We start from the raw sequence: 25,561 nt of genomic DNA, 5'->3' as shown, positions 1-25,561 counted from the left end.
AGGGAAAAAAATCATAGAGAAGATTTACAGAAGCATCTGAGGATAAGACTTCTTTCCTTCCCTTTCATTCCTGTGGGTTCCTTACCTTTCTTCTTAATATGGATTCCTACTCAGTGATGTGGAAACCCCTTGTAGCTATGGCCTAGCCAAAACCTACCACATCTGATGACAAAGGTTTATTATTTTATTCCTTCCACAACCAGATCAACTTGGTTTCAAAGAGCTTTGATCCCACAGGCCTCACAATGCACCGGGTAGGGTCTTGCCCAGATTCATTTCACATAATCTTCTCTTTGCGTTAGTTATATAATCAAATCCCTGAAATATGGATATATAATTCTGGCCTGAAAATTAGGATACCATCTTTCAAGGTACATTTAGTAATGATCTCCAGTGTAAAAGTTTTCACTGGAACAAAAATACTGATACTTTATTCCCAGAGTATTTTACTATTTTCCTAGGTGGCAACTGAATCTTCAATACTCGTTTGGCAGATCTTGGAGATCATTTGACAGGCTGAAAGCAACCACCAAAAGCAAGGCCTTTTGGTGGGGGTTCCATCTGGCAATGATTTGAAATTTCTCAGATTTTCATTTTTTTCATGGTGGTCAATGGCTATTTACTACTGCTACTAAATTACTAAAAAGTTAACTAAAGTTGGTATTCTTGACTATAAGAATCCACTTATAGATATTAAGGACTCTAATTCAGTAATCTACTAAGTAAGTGATGTGGCTGCCATTCAACACTCAGCATCCCTGTAAAATTTCCATTAACCTCATACATACACAGAAAGTGGAAATTCCCCTATTACCTAGATGTATATTTTGTTTAGTACATCAGAATATCAACAGTGTTATGTATAAGTTTCAACTGCTGTTATTCTGAGTTAAAAAAAATTTATTCTGTGATCTTAGAAACAGCTAGTACAAGACTGTGAAAATTAAATGAATTTGTACACACCATAAAAAACCATGAAGTGGGGCGCCTGGGTGGCTCAGTGGGTTAAAGCCTCTGCCTTTGGCTCGGGTCATGATCCCAGTGTTCTGGGATCAAGCCCCGCATCGCTCTGCTCAGCGGGGAGCCTGCTTCCTCCTCTCTCTCTGCCTGCCTCTCTGCCTACTTGTGATCTCTGTCTGTCAAATAAATAAATAAAATCTTTAAAAAAAAAAAACAAAAACAAAACAAAAAAAAACCCATGAAGTTTCATTTTATTTGTTTATTCTATTTATAGTGATGACCACATTTTGTGGATGTGAATGTGCCATTATCTGTCTGATTTCAAAATCAGTTTCTTCAAAGATAAAATGTGGCATGCATATTTATCTTCCTCATAAATTTTCCTTTAAACATTTCATAATTGTTCCCTATAATAACTCATGGGGGAAAAAGGCAGGTCTCAAAACTGGAGTTGTAACTCATTGCTCTATCTAGAATATTGCAATCATCTAAAAGATATATGCCACTTATCCATTCAACAAATATTTACTGAGTTTAAGTAGCATGTTAGTCTATGTAGGATTATGTGATTTGTTAATTACTCAAGCAATCACAGTATGCTCCAACTAAATAAATAAAAAGGAATGAACAAAGAGTTTGCATGCTACTCCTATAATCTATTGCTGTATTTCTCAAAGGGGGTTCACATGAAGTTTGCCAGTAAAGTTCATAAAGTTATAAGAGAGATAGACACACAGGTAACTGGAACATTGGACCACATGAAGCATATTTATTCCACATCCACTCTGTAACCATGTAAAAATAATAGCAAGTTACATACCATGTATGTAAGCTTTAGGGATAAATTAAATTAAAAAAAATAAATTTATGGTTCTGAAAGAATATACAAATTTTTTTTTTTTTTTTAGATAGAGAGCCAGCAAGGGTGCACGCACGTGCGCACATGCCTGTGAGGGTGCGATGCGGAGGGAGAGGGAGAAAGAATCTTAAGCAGGCTCCGTGTTCTGTGTGGAACCTGACGCAGAGCTCAATCTCATGACCCTGAAATGATGACCTGAGCTGAAATCAAGAGTCAGATGACTGACTGAGCCACCCAGGTGCTCCAAGAATGAACAAATATTTAAGAAGATGTCAAGACAATTGAGACTGGGAACTACTGATATAGAATTTTATTTTTTGCTAAATTCCAGCAAGACTAGAATGTATTACTATGTACGTCTAAAGTTATGAAACATAAAGCAAAAGAAGGACTCCCTCAAATTACATATGTTATTTATATATCTTACTATTGCAACACCTCATTCATGACTTTCCAGGAAGCAAATACTCATCCTTTTCCATTCATCTCTACTGGCTTTACCAGTAATCACATACTAAAGTTTTGAAATTCCTTAGATTTCTATAATTATTTTAAGGGGATATACTGAAATATTTAAAAAATGAAATCAATTTTAAATTAAACTGAATTTTAAATACAGTATCATTACATTCCAAAATACCATAATTTAACATAATTCCAAAAGGAGAATGACAAGTTTTTCCTTATTCTATAAATCCACTTATACATTTTTCAGTTGTAATTAATTCACATGATCTGAATCACTTTACAATCAATGGCATGTCTGTATGTGTGGGTATTTTTTTTTTAAAGATTTTATTTATTTATTTTACAGAGAGAGACACAGTGAGAGAGGGAACACAAGCACGGGGAGTGGGAGAGGGAGAAGCAGGCTTCCTGCTGAGCAAGGAGCCTGATGCGGGGCTCCATCCCAGGACCCCAGGATCATGACCTGAGCTGAAGGCAGTTGCTTAACCATCTGAACCACCCAGGTGCCCGGGTATTTTTTTTTTTCACACAAAATAGTTACATTTTATATTTATGACTATAAATTTTATATCTGGGATAGCTAGACATCCCTTATAGAAAAAACCTCTAACATCAGCTCATTAACACTGCCTTCTCTGCAACATATTAAGTCAGCCACAAGCAATAAAAATAAAAGAATAAAACTGTCAAAAAATAAAGAAAGTGACTTAGAGCAGGATCCATAAATGGGCTTCTGGTCTCTGAATCTCTGAAACTGTATGCAAATTTGCATAACATGTGCATTTTTCTGATAGAATGAGCACAGGTTTCACTGGTTTTTCATGATGTAAAGAAGCTTTAAACCACTTACCTAAAGTCTTGCTTTATAATCAGTTCTCCATCTCAATATTGCAGATTTTAAAAACACCAGACAGTCTATGCTCTACTCTTTTTAAAAGGAGTCAAAACAAACATACTATCAAAATTAACTGTATAACTATACTGTTAGGGTGAAGTTCAAGTATTCCACGCTTTTCTAGCAAGCATTAACCACAATTCATGGCACTGAAAAAGATATACAGTCTGAACTTCCTAATCACTAGGAGGGCTACATGCCTGGGGTTGGCACACATTACATTTTCTATTGTCATCTCAGACTAACCATTCACACCTTTAACTCCTAAGTGCTAGCCTGCTTTGCTCTCCTCTGATTTCATCTTGCCCTGGGCAAAGAAACTGAGATTAATGCTATTCTAGTCATCCTGATTCTATTTTAATAGCATGTAGAACTTTGGAAGCACACAAATTTAAGCTATTTAAAAATAAAAAACTCCCATATTCTATAAAAGTCTGAAATTCAAAACCTCTTTTCAGTCTAGATTTGTGAGCATATGTGAAAGTCACAGGTATTTAAAAAAAAAAAAAAAGTGGGTAAGGTGGAAAAAATCTCAGGATGGTTTCTTGGGGAAGAACGGACAACACACAGAATTGGTTTGAAAAAAGAGACTCCTTTTGTAACCATAAACTGATGAGACCTAGGGAAACCAAACAAGTAAACAGCTTTGTAATTTTTAGAAGTTAGTCTTTGGCACACAGCAGTACTTGGAAATGAATCACAAGATTTTGCATTTTCATACCAAATATACCAGCCTCTCCATAATCTTAAAAGCTCAAAGATTTTATGAAAAATACAAACATTACAAATAAAAGCACTAACAAGAGACTAAAACCATAGTCCTATACCTAAAATTGTTACACTTCTTTAACATAACTAAGAAGACATCATCTTTTCACAGTGATCAAAGTAAATTTGTGCTGCTTATTATTATGTGATTTATTTCCTCTAAAATATAAAGAAAAAAGCTTCAAAACAAACCACACACCAAAAAAACCATCAAAACTCAAAAAACAAAAAAAAGAAGATTCAGATTCAAAACTGCAACACCCACCGTTATTAAAATAAATGAACAAAAGCTTTATTTACATCACAGACTTTATTATATGACAGAAAGTTATTTTTGTTGGCTGTATGCTCCAATGTACATAGGCACATGAAAATGGCCTAGCAAAAATATGATACTGGGGAAGAACAGTGTATTTTAATCTATAAACTTAATTGTGAATTAAGTTTGTGACTTGTAATTCATATAATTGTGAATTTTGAATTACATAGACTTTAAATAAAATACACCTATATGAAGGTACTATAAGAGCAAGACAATTTTACACTGTTAACAGAACAAAGGAAGGTGATAGAGAATAACGTAAAATGTCCGTTACATAAACAAACACAATAATTATGCATTTTTGTTTGCATAATTTTCATTTTAGGACTTAAGGTTGATTGCCATCTATCAAACCAGTCTGGGCTTCTAGGAACTTTGGTTTACTGCAGGGTTGGGTTAGGACTGGCTTTCTAACTATATGATATAAAATCAGAGTGATCTTTGATTCTAAAATTCTTAAATCATTTGTCAGTACTTTACTACAGGAAGGTCATCTCTGATAGCTTATGGTATTACTTCCCAAACTTGATTTCCTATTACAACATACACCTTCAGCAAAAGCCTCCTCATCCTTTAAGTTTCAGCTTAAGAGTCCTTCTCAGTGGAGCTTTACCTGACAGTCCTTTTTCCAAGAAACAAAGGCAGGCATCTGTTATTTATTATGCTCACCAAACCTTTTACACACTTTCACTACAGATTTTATTACATGGAATGGTAATTGCTTGACTGTATATCCATCTCCCCGCTCCAGACTAAAGATACTTAAAGGCAGCAAGTACCAATTAATTATTTAATGAATATTTAGTGAAATGGGCTAAATTCTCCAGTTTTGAGGTTCTAGATTTAGTTTTTAAATATCTTTAACCATGACTTTTCTACCAAATTGAATTTATATTCAATGATATTTAAATGAGTGAGTCTGCAAAGTGAAATCTACCATTACTAGTAAAAGAGAAGCTAATAAGAAGCTTTTCATTCATTGTTCCTAGATTTATCTTATTCTCCTCAAAGCCATTTGTTAATAAAGCTTTACAGTTGTTTGGGGTTCATTTCTGGATGTCAAAGAAACCAACTTCTATTAGGGAAATGCAACCACAATGAGTTACCACCTACCGCCCATCAGGATGGCCATGATCAGAAAAAAAAAAAAAAACAAACCAAAACAGAAAACAATTAGTACTGGCAAGAATGTGGAGAAATCAGAATCCTTCTGCACTGCCAGCAGTAATGTAAAGTGGTACAGCCTCTGTGGAAATATGGAAACTCTTCAAAAAAAAGTAAACACAGAATAATCATATATGATCCATCAATTTCACTTCTGGGTATATACTCAAAAGACATGGAAGCAGAGACTTGAACAGATATGTTTATACCCATGTTCAAGGCAGTATTATTCATAACAGCCAAAAGGTGAAAGCAACATAAGTGTTCATCAACAAATGAATGGATAAACCACATATGGCACAGATGCACAATGAGCTATTATTCAGCCTTAAAAAAGGAAATTCTGACAGCTGCTACAACATGGATATACCTGAAAGACATTATGCTAAATAAAATAAGTCTGTCATGAAAGAAAAGTATTGTATGATTCCTCTTTTTTTTTTTTTTTAAGATTTGAGAGAGAGAGAGAGAGTGCACATGCATGCACATGAGCAGGGTAAGGGGCAGAGGGAGAGAGAGAGAGAGAACCTCCTGCAGACTCCTTGGTTAGTAGGGAGCCTAAGGCAGGGCTCGATCCCACGACCCTGAGATCATGACCTGAGCTGAAACCAAGAGTCAGACACTTAACCCACTGAGCCACCCAGGGGCTGGTATATGATGCCTCTTACACAAGAAATAGCCAAATTCAGGTTGTTAGGTGTTTAGTGAATGGGGGAATAGGGAGTTTGTGTTTAAAGGTTATGGAATTTCAGTTTGGGAAGATAAAAAAGTTCAGGACATGGATGGTGGTAATGGCTGCACAACAATGTGAATGTACTTAATTAAGCTACAGAACTGCAGACTTAAAACTGGTTAACATGATAAATTGTTTATGTTATATATATATTACCACAATTAAAATATCAATTAAAAATCAATTTCATCCATTTGAAATTTTCTGATGGAAGAGTCCTATTTGGTTATAATTCAACCATTAAAATAATGAATGTCTTTTGTTTGTTAGACTGGTGATTTCCATGTATGGCAACAGAGACACTTATGATAAAAATAAATGTGTGAGGCTGTTTTAGTGTAGATCAAATTCAAAAATAATAGACTTAGGGTTCCTGGATGGCTCAGTGGGTTAAGTCTCTGCCTTCAGCTCAGGTCATGATCTCAGGGTCTTAGGATCGAGCCCGGCATTGGGCTCTCTGCTGATGCATCAGGGAGCCTGCTTCCCTCTCTTTCTCTGCCTGCCTCTCTGCCTACTTGCGACCTCTCTCTCTCTCTCTCTCTCTCAAATAAACAAAATCTTAAAAAAAAAAAAAAAAGACTTTAAAAATAATAGACTTAAAAACCCTAAATTTGATTTTGTTATTGTTCTGCCTATCAGGTTGAACACTGATTAGACAAGAAGTGAAGCTGGTAAATCTTCTAACTGTGGTAACCAAATTAGTTGTTGCGGTTGTACAAATAATTTTTTTTTTTTTTGGTACATGCATGAGACAGCAAGTGAGCGCACACACATGCGAGCAAGGGAAGGGGCACAGAGAGAGAGAGATTCTTAAGCACGCTCCATGCTAACACGGAGCCTGACGTGAGGCTCCACCTCAAACCCTGAGATCACGACCTGAGCCAAGATCAAGAGTCTGATACTTAACCAATTAAGCCACCCAGATGCCCCTAAAAAGAAATTTTTACTCAGGTTTCTCAAATACTTCCAAGCCTTCTCCTTCTCCCTTCACAATCATACATAGCAGTGCAATGAAGATGGTTTATAGGTCCTCCTTAGAATATCAGAAGCAATGAGTTATAACTGAGACAGGCTGGAGATATGTTGTCAATCAAAAAGCAGATCTTTTACACAGTATATCCAAAGTCTAATATTTAAAAATATCAAGCTCAAAGACACAACCACAAAATTCTAAAGAACAACATGAAAAAGCATATTAAAGTCAAAGAACAGAGACATAGGGTGAATCCTATTTAGTTATTTAGAAAAGAATTGGCACAGCCACTCCAACTTCTAGCAACCATCACCCTCATCAGTCAGCAGCCATCAACATCCAGGCAAGACCCTTCACCAGCAAAAAGATTATGACTTGCTGAAAGCTGAGATTGTGGTTAGCATTTTTAGCAATAAAGTATTTGTAAACAGAGGTATGTACATAGCTTATTTAGACATATACTGCTGCACACTTAATACCGTATAGTATAAACATAAATTTTATATGCACTAGGAAACGAAACAATTCATTTGACTTGCTGTATTGTGATACTCCATTGTGTGTGCTCTGGAACTGAACCCACAACACCTCCAAGGTACACCTGTGCACTACACTTGTAGCAGTCTGCATTAGTAGCCACGGATTCACAATGATTACACCATTTGAATAATATGTCTACTGACATCATGACTGCACATTTACATAATGAAATAGGTATTATTATTTTTAAAGATTTTATTTATTTGACAGAGAGAGAGATCACAAGTAGGCACAGAGGCAGGCAAAGAGAGAAGCGGAAGGAGGCTCCCTGCCAAGCAGAGAGCCCAACACGGAACTCCATCCCATGACCCTGAGACCATGATACAAGGCGAAGGCAGAGGCTTAACCCAGTGAGTCACCCAGGCGCCCCTGAAATAGATATTATTTAATATAAGTACTTTCAAATTTTTCCTTCATATAACAACCAGTTTTGACGTTGATTTTTTAAAGAAGTTATTAAGTAGTCAGGTTACATATTTAAATTTTATCACAGGATAAGAAGGGATGAAGCATTTATAAAATATTTGTTAGGGTCTGATAGGGTTGGAAAAGCAATTAGGTACTTGGGAGACCAAAATATACATTATAAGTATTCAGTTTTGGGTCTATAATAGGATCCCTTAAATTAGAAGCTGCTGCTTTTACAATGAGCTGTACAGTATAGGCAGTATTCATACCAGGAAACCACAACAAATATTTCCAAATAGATTTAAACAGGGTGATGTATTTGGTAAAAAATTATAAACAATAACAACATAAAAATATGTTGAAGTTAAAGAATAGAGATGCCAAGTGAATTCTACTTAGCTATATTAAATAAGAATTAAAACAAAGAGTAGAAAACAGCAGGGCAGAAAAACGATAATTATCTTATTAATTTTATCTGCTGGGAACCTGAGAAACATGTAGAAGAAAATAAAACATGTCCATACAAGGTTAAACAAACAGGACCCAGCAAATCTTAAAACTATTGCTACAAAAATTTGAAAATTAAACTTTAAGCAGAGAAATTATTTAGCAACACTGAGTTGACTGACATAATTTTAAAAATTTATTCAAAAAACCCCACAAAAGAGTATTTTAGTTTACTTTCAGTTCTTCCAGGGAGCAAGTGGTTCATCTACCTTGCATAATGACAATTAAAACTATACTGCTGATCTGCAGTTCTTGACTCCTACATGTAATGAAAAGAATTTGCTTTAGCATTCAAAGAGTACTTATTGAGTACTTTTCTACATGCTCTGTAGTAAGCTAAGGACCACGGGTGATAAAAATAGATGACTTAGTCCCTGCCCACTTGGAGCTGATAAAACCTTAGTGATTTAATCCTTATTTACCTTAGATATGGCCTAATTTCCTATTTCTACTAATGAATTTAAGGTCAGACTAGAATTATTTTCTGATTTCAATGTGGGACTCCCTACATAGATATCCAGAAAGCAACTGGATATTTTTGTTTAGATGTTAGGAAAGAGGGTTGGACTTGAGATTGGAACCCAGCAAGCATAATGATGATAGTTAAAACAAAAAACATGTATGAGACTGCCTATTATGAGTGTACAGAGGAAGAAGAGAATAAAAGCAAGAGATGGAATTCTCAAGGCTATCATTTAGGAGAGAAGGAATAAGCAAAGGAGAAAGATTACCAGACAGGAAGGAAAACAGAGAAGAGGTATGGCAGGAACACAGGAAGAAGCTGCAAGAAGGAATTATTTCATATGCTGTAAAGAGAAAGGAGAACTGGAAAAGAGTATCTAATTTAATCATTAGGAAATCATTGGTGGCTTTTGTTGACAGGCTAAATAAAGTTAAAAGGGCTACAATGGATTGACTGAATGGGGTTGAAGAGGAGAGTAGGGAAATGGGGATGGTGAGGAAGTGGGGTTAGTGGGGAACTGGGGACTGTGATTAACTAGAGCTGTATCAAATGAAAGATTTTTTTTTTAGTGTAAATAAATCATATATTCAGGTATGAAATGAAGGATATGATAAAGAGAGAGAAAAATAAAGCTATGAGAAAAAAAATTATTGAAGATCAAGGAATTACTAAACGTGGTATGTTACCCCAGATAGAAGAATATTAGTGAAAAAAATAACAACATCTGAATAAAGTATGGAGTTTAACTAATAATAATGTATAAATATTGGTTTATTAGTGTAACAAGTATAGCCTAGTAATATAAGATGTTAATAATAAGAGAAACTGGGTGTGGGGCGTCTGGGTGGCTCAGTCAGTTCAGCATCCTGCTCTTGATTTCAGCTCAGGTCATGATCTCGGGAGCCTGAGATCAAGCCCTGAGAGCCCTGCATCTGTCCGGCTTGGCACTCAGCAGGGAGTGTGCTTCTCTCCCTCTTCCTCTGCCCCTGCCCCAGTGCACAGGCTCTCATGGGTGCTCTCTTTCTAAAATAAATAAAGAAAATCTTATTTAAAAGAGAGAAAGAGAAAAAAAAAACTAGGTGAAGGATATCTACAGGAATTCTGTATTATTTTTGCAACTTTTCTGTAAATCTGAAACTATTCTAAGATAAAAAAGTTTATTTTTTAGAAGTTAAAAAAATACTGTTCTCAAAAACAAGTACATCTACAAATTTAAGCAAATACACATGCACACAACACACACACAAGGCCATAGGTGCATTACACTCACCTAGTTTTTCTCATTTTGTAAAGATCACTGACAAATTTATCTCAATCTATAGGAAACATCATCATTAGGGAACTAGTGGTCTAGGAAACATTATAAAGATTGTTAAAAGCATCTCAGATTACTTAAGAATTTGACTTTCACTGTCTCCTAATAAATTCCTAAGTTTCTTTCTTTCTTTCTTTCTTTTTTTTTTCCAAATTCTGCAAATATGTGCTGGAAAAAGGGCTGATCAACACGGGCACATAGGCACTGCACTAATTTCCTTTAAATGTGCATAAAGAGTTGGAGCCACAAAGTCAGAGAGAGGATCTCCGGAATACCTAGAGGCCAGTGCCTTTACATATAGATTTCAATAGGAAAACACACATTAGAGAACCACTTACCTATTTTTCAATGTAAAGAATCAAGTCCATCTTCACATCTTTGTTAGCATTTTTCAAATTTGAATATTAAAGAATACAGTGCAGAGCTGAGATAAACAAGAATATCTATATTCCCTTTGTAGTTCGGGAAATGCCAAGAATGAAGAAACAATTTCCTAGGTAACAGATAATTAAGGCCGGAACCGACTACTACTTAAGCTTTATCTACCAATTGTACTCATCACAAATGACTCTTCAAAGCAAAATCTTAGAATACCAATATGTAACACAAGTATTTATTGGGAAAAATGTGCTTAATACTAAATGAGAGACTGTACCAAATTTCAGTAAAAATATCTGAACATTCTGAAATATCAAGCTACTTAGTATGTCATTTATTAAATTATTCTGTAATTTAATTTTTAAAAATTCAATTTATAAATATTATGAGCATTGACTATATACTAGGTATTATGCTTGGTATGATGGAGATACCAAAATAGAAGTCAGGGCCTCTGTTCTGGATAAAGATTCATTTAGAAAAAATAAGGCCTCTTAATGAGCACAAAAAAAAAGACAAACAAAATATCAAGTAAAATTAGTAAAATTCTGACTGAAATAGTAGTAAATTATTAGACAACTCACTTTTTCCCCTATAGAAAATTATCAAATACATCCTTCTGAATAAAATTAAATGTATGATGTAATTTCATTATAGATGTAATAAAAGTTATTAATAAAAATGGAGTATATTTTTCAGCATTTCCAATTTCTATTTCAACGCCACAAACTTGTCAAACTTCAAAATAAATTTTTGAGTTCCCATGGTTCAAGACAAAAAGGAAATTAAAAACTTGAAAAACTTTCAAAAAATTTGCTATGGTGTTCAAAACCAATTTAAGTGTATTGCAGTTTATGGTAGATAACATTTTCTTTCTTTCTTTTTTTTTTTTTAAGATTTTATTTGACAGACAGAGATCACAAGTAGGCAGAGAGGCAGGCAGAGAGAGAGGAAGGGAAGCAGGCTCCCTGCTGAGCAGAGAGCCCGATGCAGGACTCGATCCCAGGACCCTGAGATCATGACCTGAGCCAAAGGCAGAGGCTTTAACCCACTGAGCCACCCAGGCGTCCCGGTAGATAACATTTTCAAGAGGAGATACACATTAAAGTACAGGCAAGTCTTAATTTTTCTGGTATCTAAAATATTAACGTTAACTTAAGAACAGCCATTGCTGAGTAAAAGAACTCTCGATCACTTCTCTCCTTTTCCTCTACAAACCTGTCATTCCACAGTACCAATGCCATCTAGAGATTTCCCCAACTCATTTTCTAGCCTTGCCTCACTCTTGAGCAGATTTAAGATGGCAGGACTGGGAATGAGAGATATAGGGAAAACTGCTGCTGTTGCTTATTCTCTTCCATACAGCTAAACTCCCTGGAAAAACTCTTGGGTTCAATCAAGTCTTGCCGCTGGAATTCTAAAGTCCAAACTTTGAACTCTTCCCTTTTCTTTACAAAAGCAAACATGGATAAAATATATTTTTTTCTTTAATCAAGACAACTTAGCTAGCCTCAAAATAAGATAACCATTTTTTATAATCAGGGGCTGAGCCTTGGGAATCTGTGTCTAGAGAGAAACAGTCTGAAGTTCAGTTCCTATGGCATGATAAGGATTAATAGCATCCCTTTGTACCTGGGTCCTACAGTCAGGTTCAACTGAAAGGAACCTGAAAAAAAAACTGTGTGCTTTTAAATCTGTAAAAAACCTCCAAAGAGATAATAATATCTACTTAAAAAAAAAAGAAAAGAAATTCTGAGAAAACCAAGAAGATACGCATCAAAAACAAGTGGAATTGAGAGAGCCAATAAATTTTGGAAATAAAAAAGTCACTTACATTAAAAATTTGGAGGACAGGATGAACTCTAGGCTGAACACAGGTGAGAGAATTAGAGAACTGGAAGCTAGAACTGAGGAATTCACAGTGAAAGCAGCACAGAGAGAAAACAGATGAAAAATATGAAAAAGAAGAGCCATAGAAGACAGACTGGTATCAAGCAAGAGTTCTAGATTGAGAAAACTAAAGGCTGAGAAGCAATATTTAAAGAAAAAAAATCGATGAAAATTTCCTGAACCATAGCAATGAGAGCCTTCAGACTGAAAGCAAATCCAAGTGCAGAGAAGGGAAAAACATGAAAAAATATGATAGATACAGCAAAATAAAATTGCAAAATATCAAGGACAAAGAGAATCTTAAAATCAACTGGACACGGATTACCAACAGTAATGGCAGTTAGATTAAAAACATATTTTGTACCAGCAATTATAAATGTTCAGAAAGCAATGGAGTAAGTAGTATCTTCAATATGTTAAGTGAAAGTAAATGTTAATCTAGAATTCTGTATCTCTTAAATTAGTGTTCAACAATAATTATAAAATAAAGACATAAAAACTAAAACAGATCATTCTTTCAAACCCTTGCTTAAAACTTAACTAAAGGATGCATTTTATTAAAAAAAGTGAACCCAGAGAGAGAAGGTGGTATGCAAGAAACAATGGTGAGTAAAACAAATTACTAATTCTTCATAGAAAATAAAAATGAGTAACTGACAAAAATTTATAAACTGTTTTGAGAAGAAGAACTAGAATACACATTATAGGAAAAAAATATTTGCAAGCCATATAGCTATTAAAGGTCTTGTATCCAGAATATAAAAAAAAAAAACCTTTCACAACTCAATTAAAAAAAAAATTTTAATGGACAAAAAGATCTGAATAGGCATTTCTCCAGAAAAGGCTTATAAGGACATGAGAAGATATTTGAAATCATTAGTAATTAGCAAAATGTAAATCAAAACCACAATGAGGTTCATTCCCACCATGAAAGCTATAATTAAAAAGACATACAAAACCAAGTGTTGACAAGGATATGAAGACATTAGAATCCTTATACATTGCTGGTGGGAATGTAAAATGGTACATCAACTTTGGAAAACAGTTTGGCATTTCTTCATAAAGTTAAAAATAGAGTTACCATATGACCCAGTAAATCCACTCCTTAGGTATACACACACAAGAGAAATGAAAATATACATGGACACAGAGACTTGTACAACAGTGGTCAAAGCAGTGTTATTTCTAAGAGTCAAAAAGTGGAAAAAACTAAATGTCCATGATGAACAAAATGTGGTATACCCATACAATGGATTGACAATAAAAAGGGATGAATTACTAATACATGCTATGACATAGATGACCCTCGAAAACACTATGCTAGGTGAAATATTATGCTAGAGAACAGTCACAAAATACCAAATAGTATATGATACTATTTCTATGAAATGTCCACAGTAGGCAAATTGAGAGAGGTGGAAAGTAAATTAGTGACTGCTTAGTGCTGGGGGCTAGGGATTTAGGGGAATGGAAAGTGGGAGTCGATTGGAAGGGAGTTTCAGAAGGTATAAAAATGTTCTAGCATTGGACTGTGTTGATGGCTGCACAATTCTACAAATATACTAAAAAAATTGAATACTTTAAATGGGTAAACTGTATGGTAGTAAGTCTTAATAAAACAGATAAAAGGAAAAAATTTGAACTAAACTGTTACACAACAGTAATGTGGAAGGTGAGAGAAGAAATACCAGAGTTAAAACTTAAATCCCTGTATTATCTGTACGTGAATAGAGATACTCAATATAAAGGTATAGGGAGAAAATGATGACATACAATCCATAGCTTCTACCTCATCAAAGAAAAAATATGCAAAGGAACTTAATAAATTCAATACAAAGCCAATCAAAATCCTAGAAAGATTCTCCACAGAATTTGACAAATTGATTATAAATAGCATATGGAATAGTAAAATTCAATGCAATTCTGAAAGAAAAAAGAACTGGGGGTTCTACTCAGCCAGATATCAAGACTTTAAAAAATACTGTAATTAAGACAGTGCATAGCACTCCACTTAACATCAATGGATAGATGATCCAAACAGAAAATCAACAAGGAAACTTGTTGGCTTTGAATGACATATTGGGCCAGATGGATCTAACAGATATACTCAGAACATTCCGTCCTAAAACAGCAGAATACACATTCTTTTCAAGTGCGCATGGAACATTCTCCAGAACAGATCACATATTAGGCCACAAAACAAATCTCAACAAATTTAAAAAGATCAAAGTAATACCATGCATCTTTTCTGACCATAATGCTATGAAACTAGAAATCAACCACAAGAAAAAAACCTAGAAAGCACACAAATACATGGAGGTTAAATAACATGCTACTAAACAATGAATGGGTCAACCAAGGAATCAAAGAGAAAATTAAAAAAAATACATGCAGACAAATGAAAATGACAACACAATGGTCCAAAATCTTTGGGATGAAGCAAAAGCTTTCTAAGAGGGAAGTTTATAGCAATACAGGCCTATCTAAAGAAAGGGAAAAAAATCCCAAACAAACAACCTAACCTTACACCTGATGGATCCAAAAAAAGAAAAACAAACAAAACCCCAAATTAGTAGTAGAAGGAAGGAAATAATAAAGATTAGAACAAAAATAAATGAAATAGAAACCAAAAAAAGTAATAGCACAGATCAATGAAACCAGGAACTAGTTCTTTGAAATGATAAAATAAACTGATAAACTTTTAGCCAGACTCATTAAAAAAAAAAAAAGAGAACACACAAATAAAATCAGAAAGGAAAGTGGAGAAATAACAACTGACATTACAGAAATACAGAAGATTGTAACAGAATATTATGAAAAATTATATACCAACAAATTGGACAACCCAGAAGAAATGGATAAATCCCTAGAAACATATAACCTCCCAAAATTGAATTAGGAAGAGAAAAAATTTGAACAGACTGATTACAAACAGTGAAATTGAATTAATCATCAAAAACTCCCAATAAACAAAAGTCCAGGACCAGATGGCCTCACAGGTAAATTCTACCAGACATTTAAGGAAGAGATAATACCTATTCTTCTCAAACTAGTCCAAAAAATAGAAGAAGAAGGAAAACTTAATTAATTCTAGGAAGCCAGCACTACCCTGATACCAAAACCAGATAAAGACACTACAGAAAAAGAGAACTATAGGTCAATAATCTCTGATCAACATAGATGCAAAAATCCTCAACAAACTATTAGCAAACCAAATCCAATGATACATTAAACAAATGATTCATCAGAATCAGTGGGGCTTATCCCTGGGATGCAAGGTGGGTCAATATTCACAAGTCAATCAATGTGATACATCACATCAATAAAAGAAGGGATAAAAACCATATGATCATTTCAACAGATGCAGAAAAAGCATTTGACAAAGTATGACATCCATTCATCCTGCAACAAAGTAGGATTAGAGGGAATATACCTCAACATAATGAAGTCCAATATAAAACCCCACAGCTCACATTATACTAATGGGGAAAAACAGAATATTTCTCCTAGAATCAGGAACAAGACAGGATGTCCACTCTTACCACTGTTATTTAATACAGTACTGGATTTACCATAGTACTGGAAGTCCTAGCCACAGCAATCAGACAAGAGGAAAGAATATAAGGCATCCTAATTGGTAAAGAAAGTAAAACTTTTCACTATTTGGAGAAGGCATTATATTATACACAGAAAACCCTAAAGACTGCACCAAAAAAGTACTAGAGCTGGTAAATAAATTCAGTAAGGTCATAGGATATAAAATCAACTTACAGAAATTTATGGTATTTTTAAACACTAAAATGAAGCAACAGAAAGAGAAATTAAGAAAGTAATCCCATTTACAACTGCACCAAAGTTAATAAAATACTGAGGAGTAAATTTCATCAAAGAGGTGAAGGCCTACTTTGAAAAGTATAAAACCCTGATGAAAGGTATTGAAGACAATACAAACAAGTGGGAAAATAGCCCATGCTCATGTATTGGAAGCACAAATATGGTTAAAATGTCCATAGTACCCAAAACAACCTACAGATTTAATGTACTCCCATCAAAATACCAACAACATTTTTCACAGAACTAGAACAAATAATCCTAAAATTTATATGGAACCACAGAAGACTAAACCTCCAAAACAATCTTGAAAAAGAAAAACAAAGCTAGAGGCATCACAATTCCAGATTTCAAGTTATACTACAAAGCTGCAGTTATCAAAACAGTATTGAACTGGCACAAAAATGGTCCATTGATCAATAGAATACAAAGCCCAGAAATAGACCTGTTAATATGGTCAATTAATCTTTGACAAAGGAGGAAAGAAAATGCAATGGAGAAAAGAGAGCATCTTCAACAAATGGTGCTGGGAGAACTGGATGGCTATGTGCAAAAGAAGGAAACTGGACCACTGGCTTATACCACACACAAAAATAAAATAAAAAATGAATTAAGGACTTATATGTGACACCTGAAACTATAAACATCCTAGAAGAGAGAAAAGGCAGTGATTTCTCCAACATTGGAAGTAGCAGCTTTTTCCTAGGTATGTCTCCAAAGGCAAGGAAAATAAAAGCAAAAATAAACTATTGGAACTCCAACAAAATGAAAAGCTTCTGTATTCCAAAGGAAACAACTGACAAAACTAAAAGACAACCTGCTGAATAGGAGAACATATTTGCAAATGACATATCTGTTAAAGGTTTAGTATCCAAAGTATATAAAGACCTTATATAACTCAACACCCATAAAACAAATGATCAAATTAAAAAATGGGCAGAAAACATGAATAGTTTCTCCAAAGAATACAGATGGTCAACAGACACATGAAAAGATGCTCAACATCACTTGTCATCAGGGAGCTGCAAATCAAAACTTCAATGTGGTATCACCTCACATCTATCAAGAATGGCTAAAATCAAAAACACAAGAAACAACAGGTGTTGGCAGAGGATGTGGAGAAATAGGAACCCTTGTGCACTGTTGGTAGGAGTGCAAACTGGGGGACCCACTATGGAAAACAGTATGAAGATTCCTCAAAAAGTTAAAAATGGAACTATCTTACAATCCAGTAATTGTACTACTGGGTATTTACCCCCCAAATGCAAAAACCCTAATTCAAGGATACATGCACCCTTATGTTTATAACAGCATTATTTACAAAAGCCAAATTATGGAAGCAGCTCAAGTGTCCATCAATAAATAAATGGTCAAAGAAAATGTACCTATATACAACAGAATATCACTCAGCCATAAAAAGAATGAAATCTTGCGATGTGCAACAAATATAATGCAAGTATAATATTAGCAAGTATAATGCTAAGCGAAATAAGCCAGTGATAAGAAGACAAATACCATATGATCTCGTTTTAGAAACAGAACAAATGAGTAAAGGGGAAAAAAAGGAGAACGAGCCTAACTAAGAAACAGACTCTTACTATAGAGAACAAACTGATGATGGGTGGGAGATGGGTAAAATAGGTGAAGGGGATTAAGAGTACACTTATCATGATAAGCACTGAATAATGTATAGAATTGCTGAATTGCTATATTGTACACTTGAAATTAATATAACACTGTATGTTAACTATGCTGGAATTAAAATTTTAAACTTAATTAAAAAGATAGTACATTAGGGGTGCCTGGGTGGCTCAGTGGGTTAAACCTCTTCCTTCAGCTCAGGTCATGATCTCAGGGTCCTGGGATCAAGCCCCATATCAGGCTCTCTGCTCAGCGGGGAGTCTGCTTCTCTCTCTCTCTCTCCCTCTCTCTCTCTCTGCCTACTTGTGATCTCTCTCTGTTAAATAAATAAATAAAATCTTTGAAGAAAAAAAAAAGATAGTACATTATTGGTGCACCAGATCAATAGGTAAATGAAACTAAATAGGGGATTTAGGAAGCGAACGTGATATATGAAAGAGAATGCGGATATGGAACAGAAAAAGCAAACAACACCCATTAGTGGGGAAAAGATAGCTCATTCAAGAAAAAGTACCGAGACAAATAACTTTCCATATGGGAGAAAGTAAAGTATATTCTCTATTCCATAAATAAAATTCAATTCTAGATATACTAGACACCTAAATGTTGAAAAATTAAATTTTAAGACACTTTGAAGAAAACACTAGAAAAATAGCTCTATGATCACAGGAAAGGAATATCTAAACAACTAATAAAAAAAAAAAAATCGGGGCGCCTGGGTGGCTCAGTGGGTTAAGCTGCTGCCTTCGGCTCAGGTCATGATCTCAGGGTCCTGGGATCGAGTCCCGCATCGGGCTCTCTGCTCAGCAGGGAGCCTGCTTCCCTCTCTCTCTCTTTCTCTGCCTGCCTCTCCGTCTACTTGTGATCTCTCTCTGTCAAATAAATAAATAAAATCTTTAAAAAAAAAATCACTACTCTTAATAAATTTACCTACAAATAAATTTGAAATTTCTCTATCAAAAAAAAGACACTATCAACAAAGTTAAATACATAGAAGGAATGAACTGGAAGAAAATTTTTACAACCACAACAAAGAATTAGAATACAGACTACAGAAAGAACTAATAGGGAAAAGACAAACTATTCAATAGAAAAATGAGCAATCTAGTCATATGAATGAAATACAGGACACTTGAATCTCATTAACAATCAGGAAAATGCAAATAAAAACAAAACAAAATATAATTCACACTCATCCAGACTGGTAAATTTCAAGTCTGACAGTACAAAGTGTTGACCAAGAGGTAGGTAAAGGGGAACTCTCACATTCTGGAAAATAATTTGGCAATACATGTAATAGTTATAATGTACACACCCTGTTACCGCAATTCCACTTCTAAGTGTTTCAGTAATAATTAAAAAAACCCATAAACATAAATAATGGACACTGCAACATTTTTTGTAGTAGGAAAAAATGACAACAATTCACATACCCATTTGTAAAGCAGAGACTCTTAGAAGACTGAGTAGGAAAGGGTTGCCTTATTTTGTAGTTTGAGAACCTAGAAACATGCTATCACAAATTAGGTGTTCAGAAAATGTTCGAGTGAATGAGTAAATAAATAAAAAAGAAATAAATGATGAACAGTTCTTGTCATATGGAGAACTAAAACTAGACAAAAATCCTTGCCTTCATGAGATAAAGGAGACAAGTAAATTGTAGAGTATGTTAAATAGTGTTAAGTACTTAGAGAAATAAAAAGCTGGTAAGGGGGATAGGGAAGTACTGGGGAGGGTTACAGTTTTATACTGAATGTCCAGAAAAGGCCTCACTGAATAAGTAACAATTGAATAAAGACTTGAAGGGAGTAAAGGAACCAGCAGATAAGGGGATGGGGGATTTGGGAGGGTGGCATTCCAGGCAGAGGTAACAGACAAGGGAAAGATCCGGAGACTGAAGTACACCTGACACTTCTGATGAATTGCAAGGCAATTGTGTGTAATTGTGGGTAAAGCAAAGTGAGGGAAGAGTGATGGGAGATGAGAAGTGGTTTGGCGGGTCAAAGTAGGGAGAGTGTGCATACGGAGATAGAGATCAAGCAAAGACTTTGTTTTTTACTCTGAGCAAGAAAGCAAATCCTTAGAAGGTTTTAAGCATAGGAATTACATGATCCAACTTGTGTTTTTAATAAGATCACTGTGGCTGCTCTGTTGAAAACAGACTGCAGGGATTGAAGGGATATTTAATGACAATAATAGCAGCCATAAGGTTCTTTTGCAGGAACTAAGCAAGGTCCCTACTTCAGTGCTTCTGGGATACTTGGGATTCCTCTAATGCTTGACCTCCCTATTAAATGAAAAAGTGGGTATCTAAGAATATGTGTCTAAAGATAAAGATAAAAGAAGCAAATATTCAAAGATCTGGTTTCTTAAACATTAATTCCTGAGGTTAAAACTTACTTAGCTCCACCAAATACTACCACCACAGGTCTGTGCCTCCTTTTCCTACTCTTGAGAGAGAAAGAAAGAAAAGAATACAGGTACTCCTAAACTGACGCTGAAATAAATATGATAGTCATTCATCAATGCAACCAATATTTGGTGGGTGAGTATATACAATGAATGGGCCAGCTGCTGTCTTGAGTACAAGGAATATAAAGATGAACAAGATATGTCCCTGCCCTAAGATATTTACAGTCTAGTGAGTGAGATACCTAGACTTATATTGTGTGCTATACAGAAATACGGAACATGCTTTTAATATTACCCAGAAACACTAACAGAAATATAACATGTGTCACAAATGCAAGCCACATATACAATTTAAAAATTTCTAGTAACCATATTAGAAAAATAAATAAAAACAAAACAGGAAAAATTGAAATATTTTAATTCACCCGATATAGCCTAAATATTAACATGTAACCAACAGAAAAATGGAGATATTTTACATTATTTTCATACTGTTTTTGAAATCCTGTATTTTACACTTAAGAATATCTTGATTCAAATAGCCACATTTCAAGTGTACTGGACTGCACAATTATATAGGACAGATCTATTTTCTAGAAAACTGAAAAGAATTTAACAGTTAAGAGTACAGGACAAAGTAAAATAGTAGAGGGAGAGTTGAACATGTTCACATATTGAAGGACAAGACTAGGGTAAACATACTATAGATAACGACAGGGAGTGTGGAGAGTAGGATGAAAGAACAAGATTAAGAGCACAAGTGGACTGGTTAGTTTGGAAAAGAGGATAGTCACCTGTTTTTTGTTTTTGTTTTTTTGTGACTGGTGGAAAGGAAAGAGTTAAATACAGATATCAACAAGTTTAGTAAGTGTGAGAGAACAGAAAGTTGAGAGTTTAGTTTAAGAGCTTGCCATTTTTCTCAGTGAATCACAAGACAATCTCACCAGCCTTGTCACTATTGCCCATACAAATCTGAAGGCACTACTTTACAGAACAATTTAAGAAACAGTATCCTGGTATGACAAGATTAAGTTTTATTTTTGTAAATTACAGTGCTTTTCTAGTTTTTTTCTGGAGGGGTCAATCTCGAATGTTGTCATTTTATCTCTAAACACGGAAGCAACACTATGGATTCATTCTTTCTTTCTTTCCTTACCTACTCATTTATTCAGCATACATGTACCCAGTGTCTACTCTATGTCAAGTATAGTACTGAACATACAGAGATGAATAAGGCCTACATTTGTATCTCCAGTATTTAGCATTATAATGTCTGCGCACAATAATTGCTTTAAAAGCACAGCATTACTTTGTCCTGTAAAGAAATATCACACGTCAACTAAAGTATACATTAGCAAAGGCTTTCATTTAAAAGTCTAAAGAAGTGGGGCACCTAGGTAGCTTAGCTGGTTAAGCATCCTACTCTTGATCTCAGGGTTGTGAGGTCAAGCCCATGCCTAGCGTGGAGCCTATTTAAAAAAAAAAAAAAAAAAAGTCTAAAGAAGTGCTGTCCAACAGAATTTTCTGTGATAATGAAAATGTTCTACTCTGAACTGTCCAATATAGTAGCTAATAAGCACATGAATTTTTAATTTAATTAATTGAATTTTAATTTAAATAGCTAATGTGGTTAGTTAATGGCTACCATACAAATCCAAACGTTAGAATACAGTGAGTAGCTAATAGCATTAATAGTATTATAATCAAGGTGCTGTCACCTCTAAGGGATTAATACACATAATATGCTGTCAGAAATGAGTACACTATGAATACTAATTGTACCAGAAAAACATGGTAAGAAATTCTGCTTAGAATTTTCTTAGTATAAACTAACCTTAGCACTCTGAGCCAAAAAAACAAAGAAAGAACAAAAGAAAAAGAAAAAAGATATACCAATCTTTTCTTTTCACTCTACTTCCCCTAGTTGGAAAACAGCAACCTTCTTTGAGTTTTCTCATTGTGTAAAGAAATGAAAATACTTGGGACACCTGGGTGGCTCTTGGTGGTTAAGCGGCTGCCTTCAGCTTGGGTCATGATCCCAGGGTTCTGGGACAGAATCCCACTTGGAGCCCCAATCGGAACTTAGCAACGGGCTCCTTGCTGAGCAAGGAGCCTGCTTCTCTCTCTCCCACTCTCCCTGTTGGTGTTTCCTCTGTGTCTCTCTGTCAAATAAATAAATAAAATCTTAAAAAAAAAATGAAAATACTTTGTGAGATAAGGAGTCAAAGTTTTCTTTTTTTTTTTTTTTTTTTAAGATTTTATTTATTTATTTGACAGAGAGAAATCACAAGTAGGCAGAGAGGCAGGCAGAGAGAGGAGGAAGCAGGCTCCCTGCTGAGCAGAAAGCCCGATGTGGGGCTTGAACCCAGGACCTGGGATCATGACCTGAGCCGAAGGCAGCGGCTTAACCCACTGAGCCACCCAGGCGCCCCGAGTCAAAGTTTTCTTAAGTTATAAATTACTACGGTGTGGGAATTACTTTTGTAACATGACAGGAAGGTTTTTTTTGGCAAGACAATCTAAGTTGCTGAAAATCAGGATTCACATAATGAATAAAGTGTTTATAATTTAAAAAAAAAAAACCTGTCTCTGCAATTAATTTCCCCAGATTTGTCCCACTTACCTGAATTTTTAGAATGAACCTTTGGTTAAAAGACATGGTGACAAAATCCATTGAGCAAATGGAAGTATACTCTAAACTACACTTTGAGTTGAATAATTCCTGGTGTAGTAACTAAAATAGCTTTTTATGCCAGAGATAGCAAATATACTTTCATTACTCCATGTATCCACTATCCATAATGTATAATTTAAGTGAGTGTACAAACTTAATCAGAGATACAAAGTCCTAACATTGGCACAGATATGATTATATTCTTAGAAGATCTGATAACTTAAAAGTAAAACCAGTGAGGTGAGCAACTAAATGTCAGAGATAGCATTTTTTATGCACAGCAAGTTGTTCAACTTGTTAATCACTCAGTAAGGCAGGTGTCTTGTAAAATAACCATACCACTTCCTGCCCTTCCTTTTAGTTGTGTTCATTTGAAGCCGTTTTAAAAAACATTACCAGATTGCCTGTCTTGAAGATGAGAGTGGTTACAGAACCCCGAGATTTTATTCAGGTTAACAGAAATACCTAACACTTAGAAGCAGTATCTTAATCTACTAGGAAAAGCTTTAAGAAAGCCACTTTAGAATGATCTTCCTACCACACAAAAACAGCATTAGATAAATCTTTTATACATGGAGACTGGTAAATCAAAAGCATGAGATCAGACCTGTAATAAATAACTTTCAGAGTCAAGTTGTGCTATGGGTTATTGCAACAAGGCCAAGGTATTACAGTATTATAATGACATCATTAGCTTAGTTTCCTAATAAGGCATATATATATATATATATATATATATATATATATATATAATACCTGAATTTACAATTAGCTAAAAATAGGAAACCAACATCTGTTTGAGCAGCAGGCAGTTCCAGTTTTATTTATAAGATTTTTTTCTGAGTGATGCCCTTTCCAAAATGAATTAACAGAAGGCTGGCTCTGAAACAGAATTAACATTAAAATATTGTTCTAGAGCAGGGAAAAAGAGGTATAAATGCTTCAAACCCACAAAATCTTTATAGTGCCACAAAAGTCGTTTTTGCTGCATTGCCTTTTGAATCAGTAAATGAGAACACTGAACTGTAGAAGCGTTAATTAATGCGATTTAGAAATTAAGCAGCAACCAGCAAAAGACCTCATCACAGAGATAAGGTTTAGGCTTCTTCAGCCAGGAACAATTTCTGTCCTCATTGTCACTGTCGCCTTACTGCTGTATTTTCTGGGCTGTAGTTGCCAGGAGGCAGGAAAGATTTTTCTCTCTGAATTAATTCTGAGAAAGGTGGCGCTTTTTATATGCCTTAAATCACCCTTTTCTAAGATTTTTTTTTTCTCCAGATGTTCCAGTAAAACTGAGAAGTTAACCACTCGTTCCAAACCTGTGTCGTTCAAACTGCCTTGAGAAAACGGGAAAAAGTAAGGTTCACAATTCAAAAGTTTGACTTGGGGTGAGGTAGGGTGAGGACAAGGTAAGAGGAAGAAAACAGTTCTTCATAACTTTCGTACACCTCTTTTCCGAAAGCAGACGGGGTGTTGGAATATTTTCTCTTTCCCTCACCTACGGCTTGAGTAAAATTTCTGTCGAGGCGAGGGGCTACATTAGGGAAGGTACCCCCCTCGATAACTAACGCAACACTGAATCGTGACACCTAACCGAAAACAGTGACAAGAGGGAGCTGAAGAGAAGTCCTCCCCTTCCCGTTCCCTCAAACGAGTCCCAAATTGTAGGAGCAGGAAACAGAAGCCTCTCGTCTCTCCCCTACACCTACCCTCTTTCCGTTCCCTCGCCCTGTTTTCTCAGGGGGGACGCCGAGCCCTCTCGGGAACCCCGCCTTCGGCCGTCGCACCCAGGAGCGGCGAGAACCGAGGAAACCTTAGAAGTGCAGGCAGGAAGCAGCCGCCTCCCGCCGGCCTCCGCGTCCCGGGGTCGGAGGCGAGATTGGTGCGGGAGCTGTGCCGGGCTTTCCAGCTCGGGCCCCGCGCTCGCCTCCGCCGCGGCCTAGCCCGGCGCCCGCGCCCCGGCCTCGCGGCTCCGAGCAGCCGGCCCTTCCCCGCAGCCGGGGCCCGAGAGGCCGCGCGGCGGCGGACGTCCGGGAGGAGAGAAGGCACTTACCAGCTGCTGCCGGATCCAGCGCCACATGCCCCCGCCGTCGCCGTCCCGGTCCCGCGGGACGCGGGGGCCGAGGGGCTGCAGGTGGAAGCTGACGAGCCAGAGGGGGAAGCGGGATTGCCCCTCTGGCTGAAGTTCCGCTCGCCGCCGCAGCCACCTCACTCCCCGCGCCGGGTCCCCATCTCGCCGCGCCGGCTCCGAGGTCCTAGAGGCGCGGCCCCGGCGCCGCCCCCGCCCGGCGCAGCTGAGCCTGCCGCCGCGCCGCAGCCACCTTCATTATTGACCGTTGTCACCCGAAGCACCACCACAA

At 36.0% G+C, this 25,561-nt stretch overlaps 1 protein-coding gene across 2 annotated transcripts in view; it reads right to left on the bottom strand.

Moving 5' to 3' along the window:
• Window positions 1–25,561, bottom strand: part of ATP11B (ATPase phospholipid transporting 11B (putative)) — a 115,245-nt gene extending 89,684 nt beyond the window's left edge. The window contains exon 1 of one of the 2 annotated variants that reach the window (XM_047731340.1): window positions 25,255–25,561. In XM_047731340.1, coding sequence (XP_047587296.1) covers window positions 25,255–25,281 — 27 coding nt within the window. In that variant the 5' untranslated portion in view covers window positions 25,282–25,561. The remainder of the gene's footprint in view (window positions 1–25,254) is intronic. The other variant, XM_047731333.1, reaches the window with a different exon arrangement.

This window comes from Lutra lutra, chromosome 1 (genome assembly GCF_902655055.1).
Source record: "Lutra lutra chromosome 1, mLutLut1.2, whole genome shotgun sequence".
NCBI lineage: Eukaryota > Metazoa > Chordata > Mammalia > Carnivora > Mustelidae > Lutra > Lutra lutra.
The sequence above is the reverse complement of the archived record's forward strand: the minus strand, read 5'-3'. Positions and strand labels throughout refer to the sequence as shown.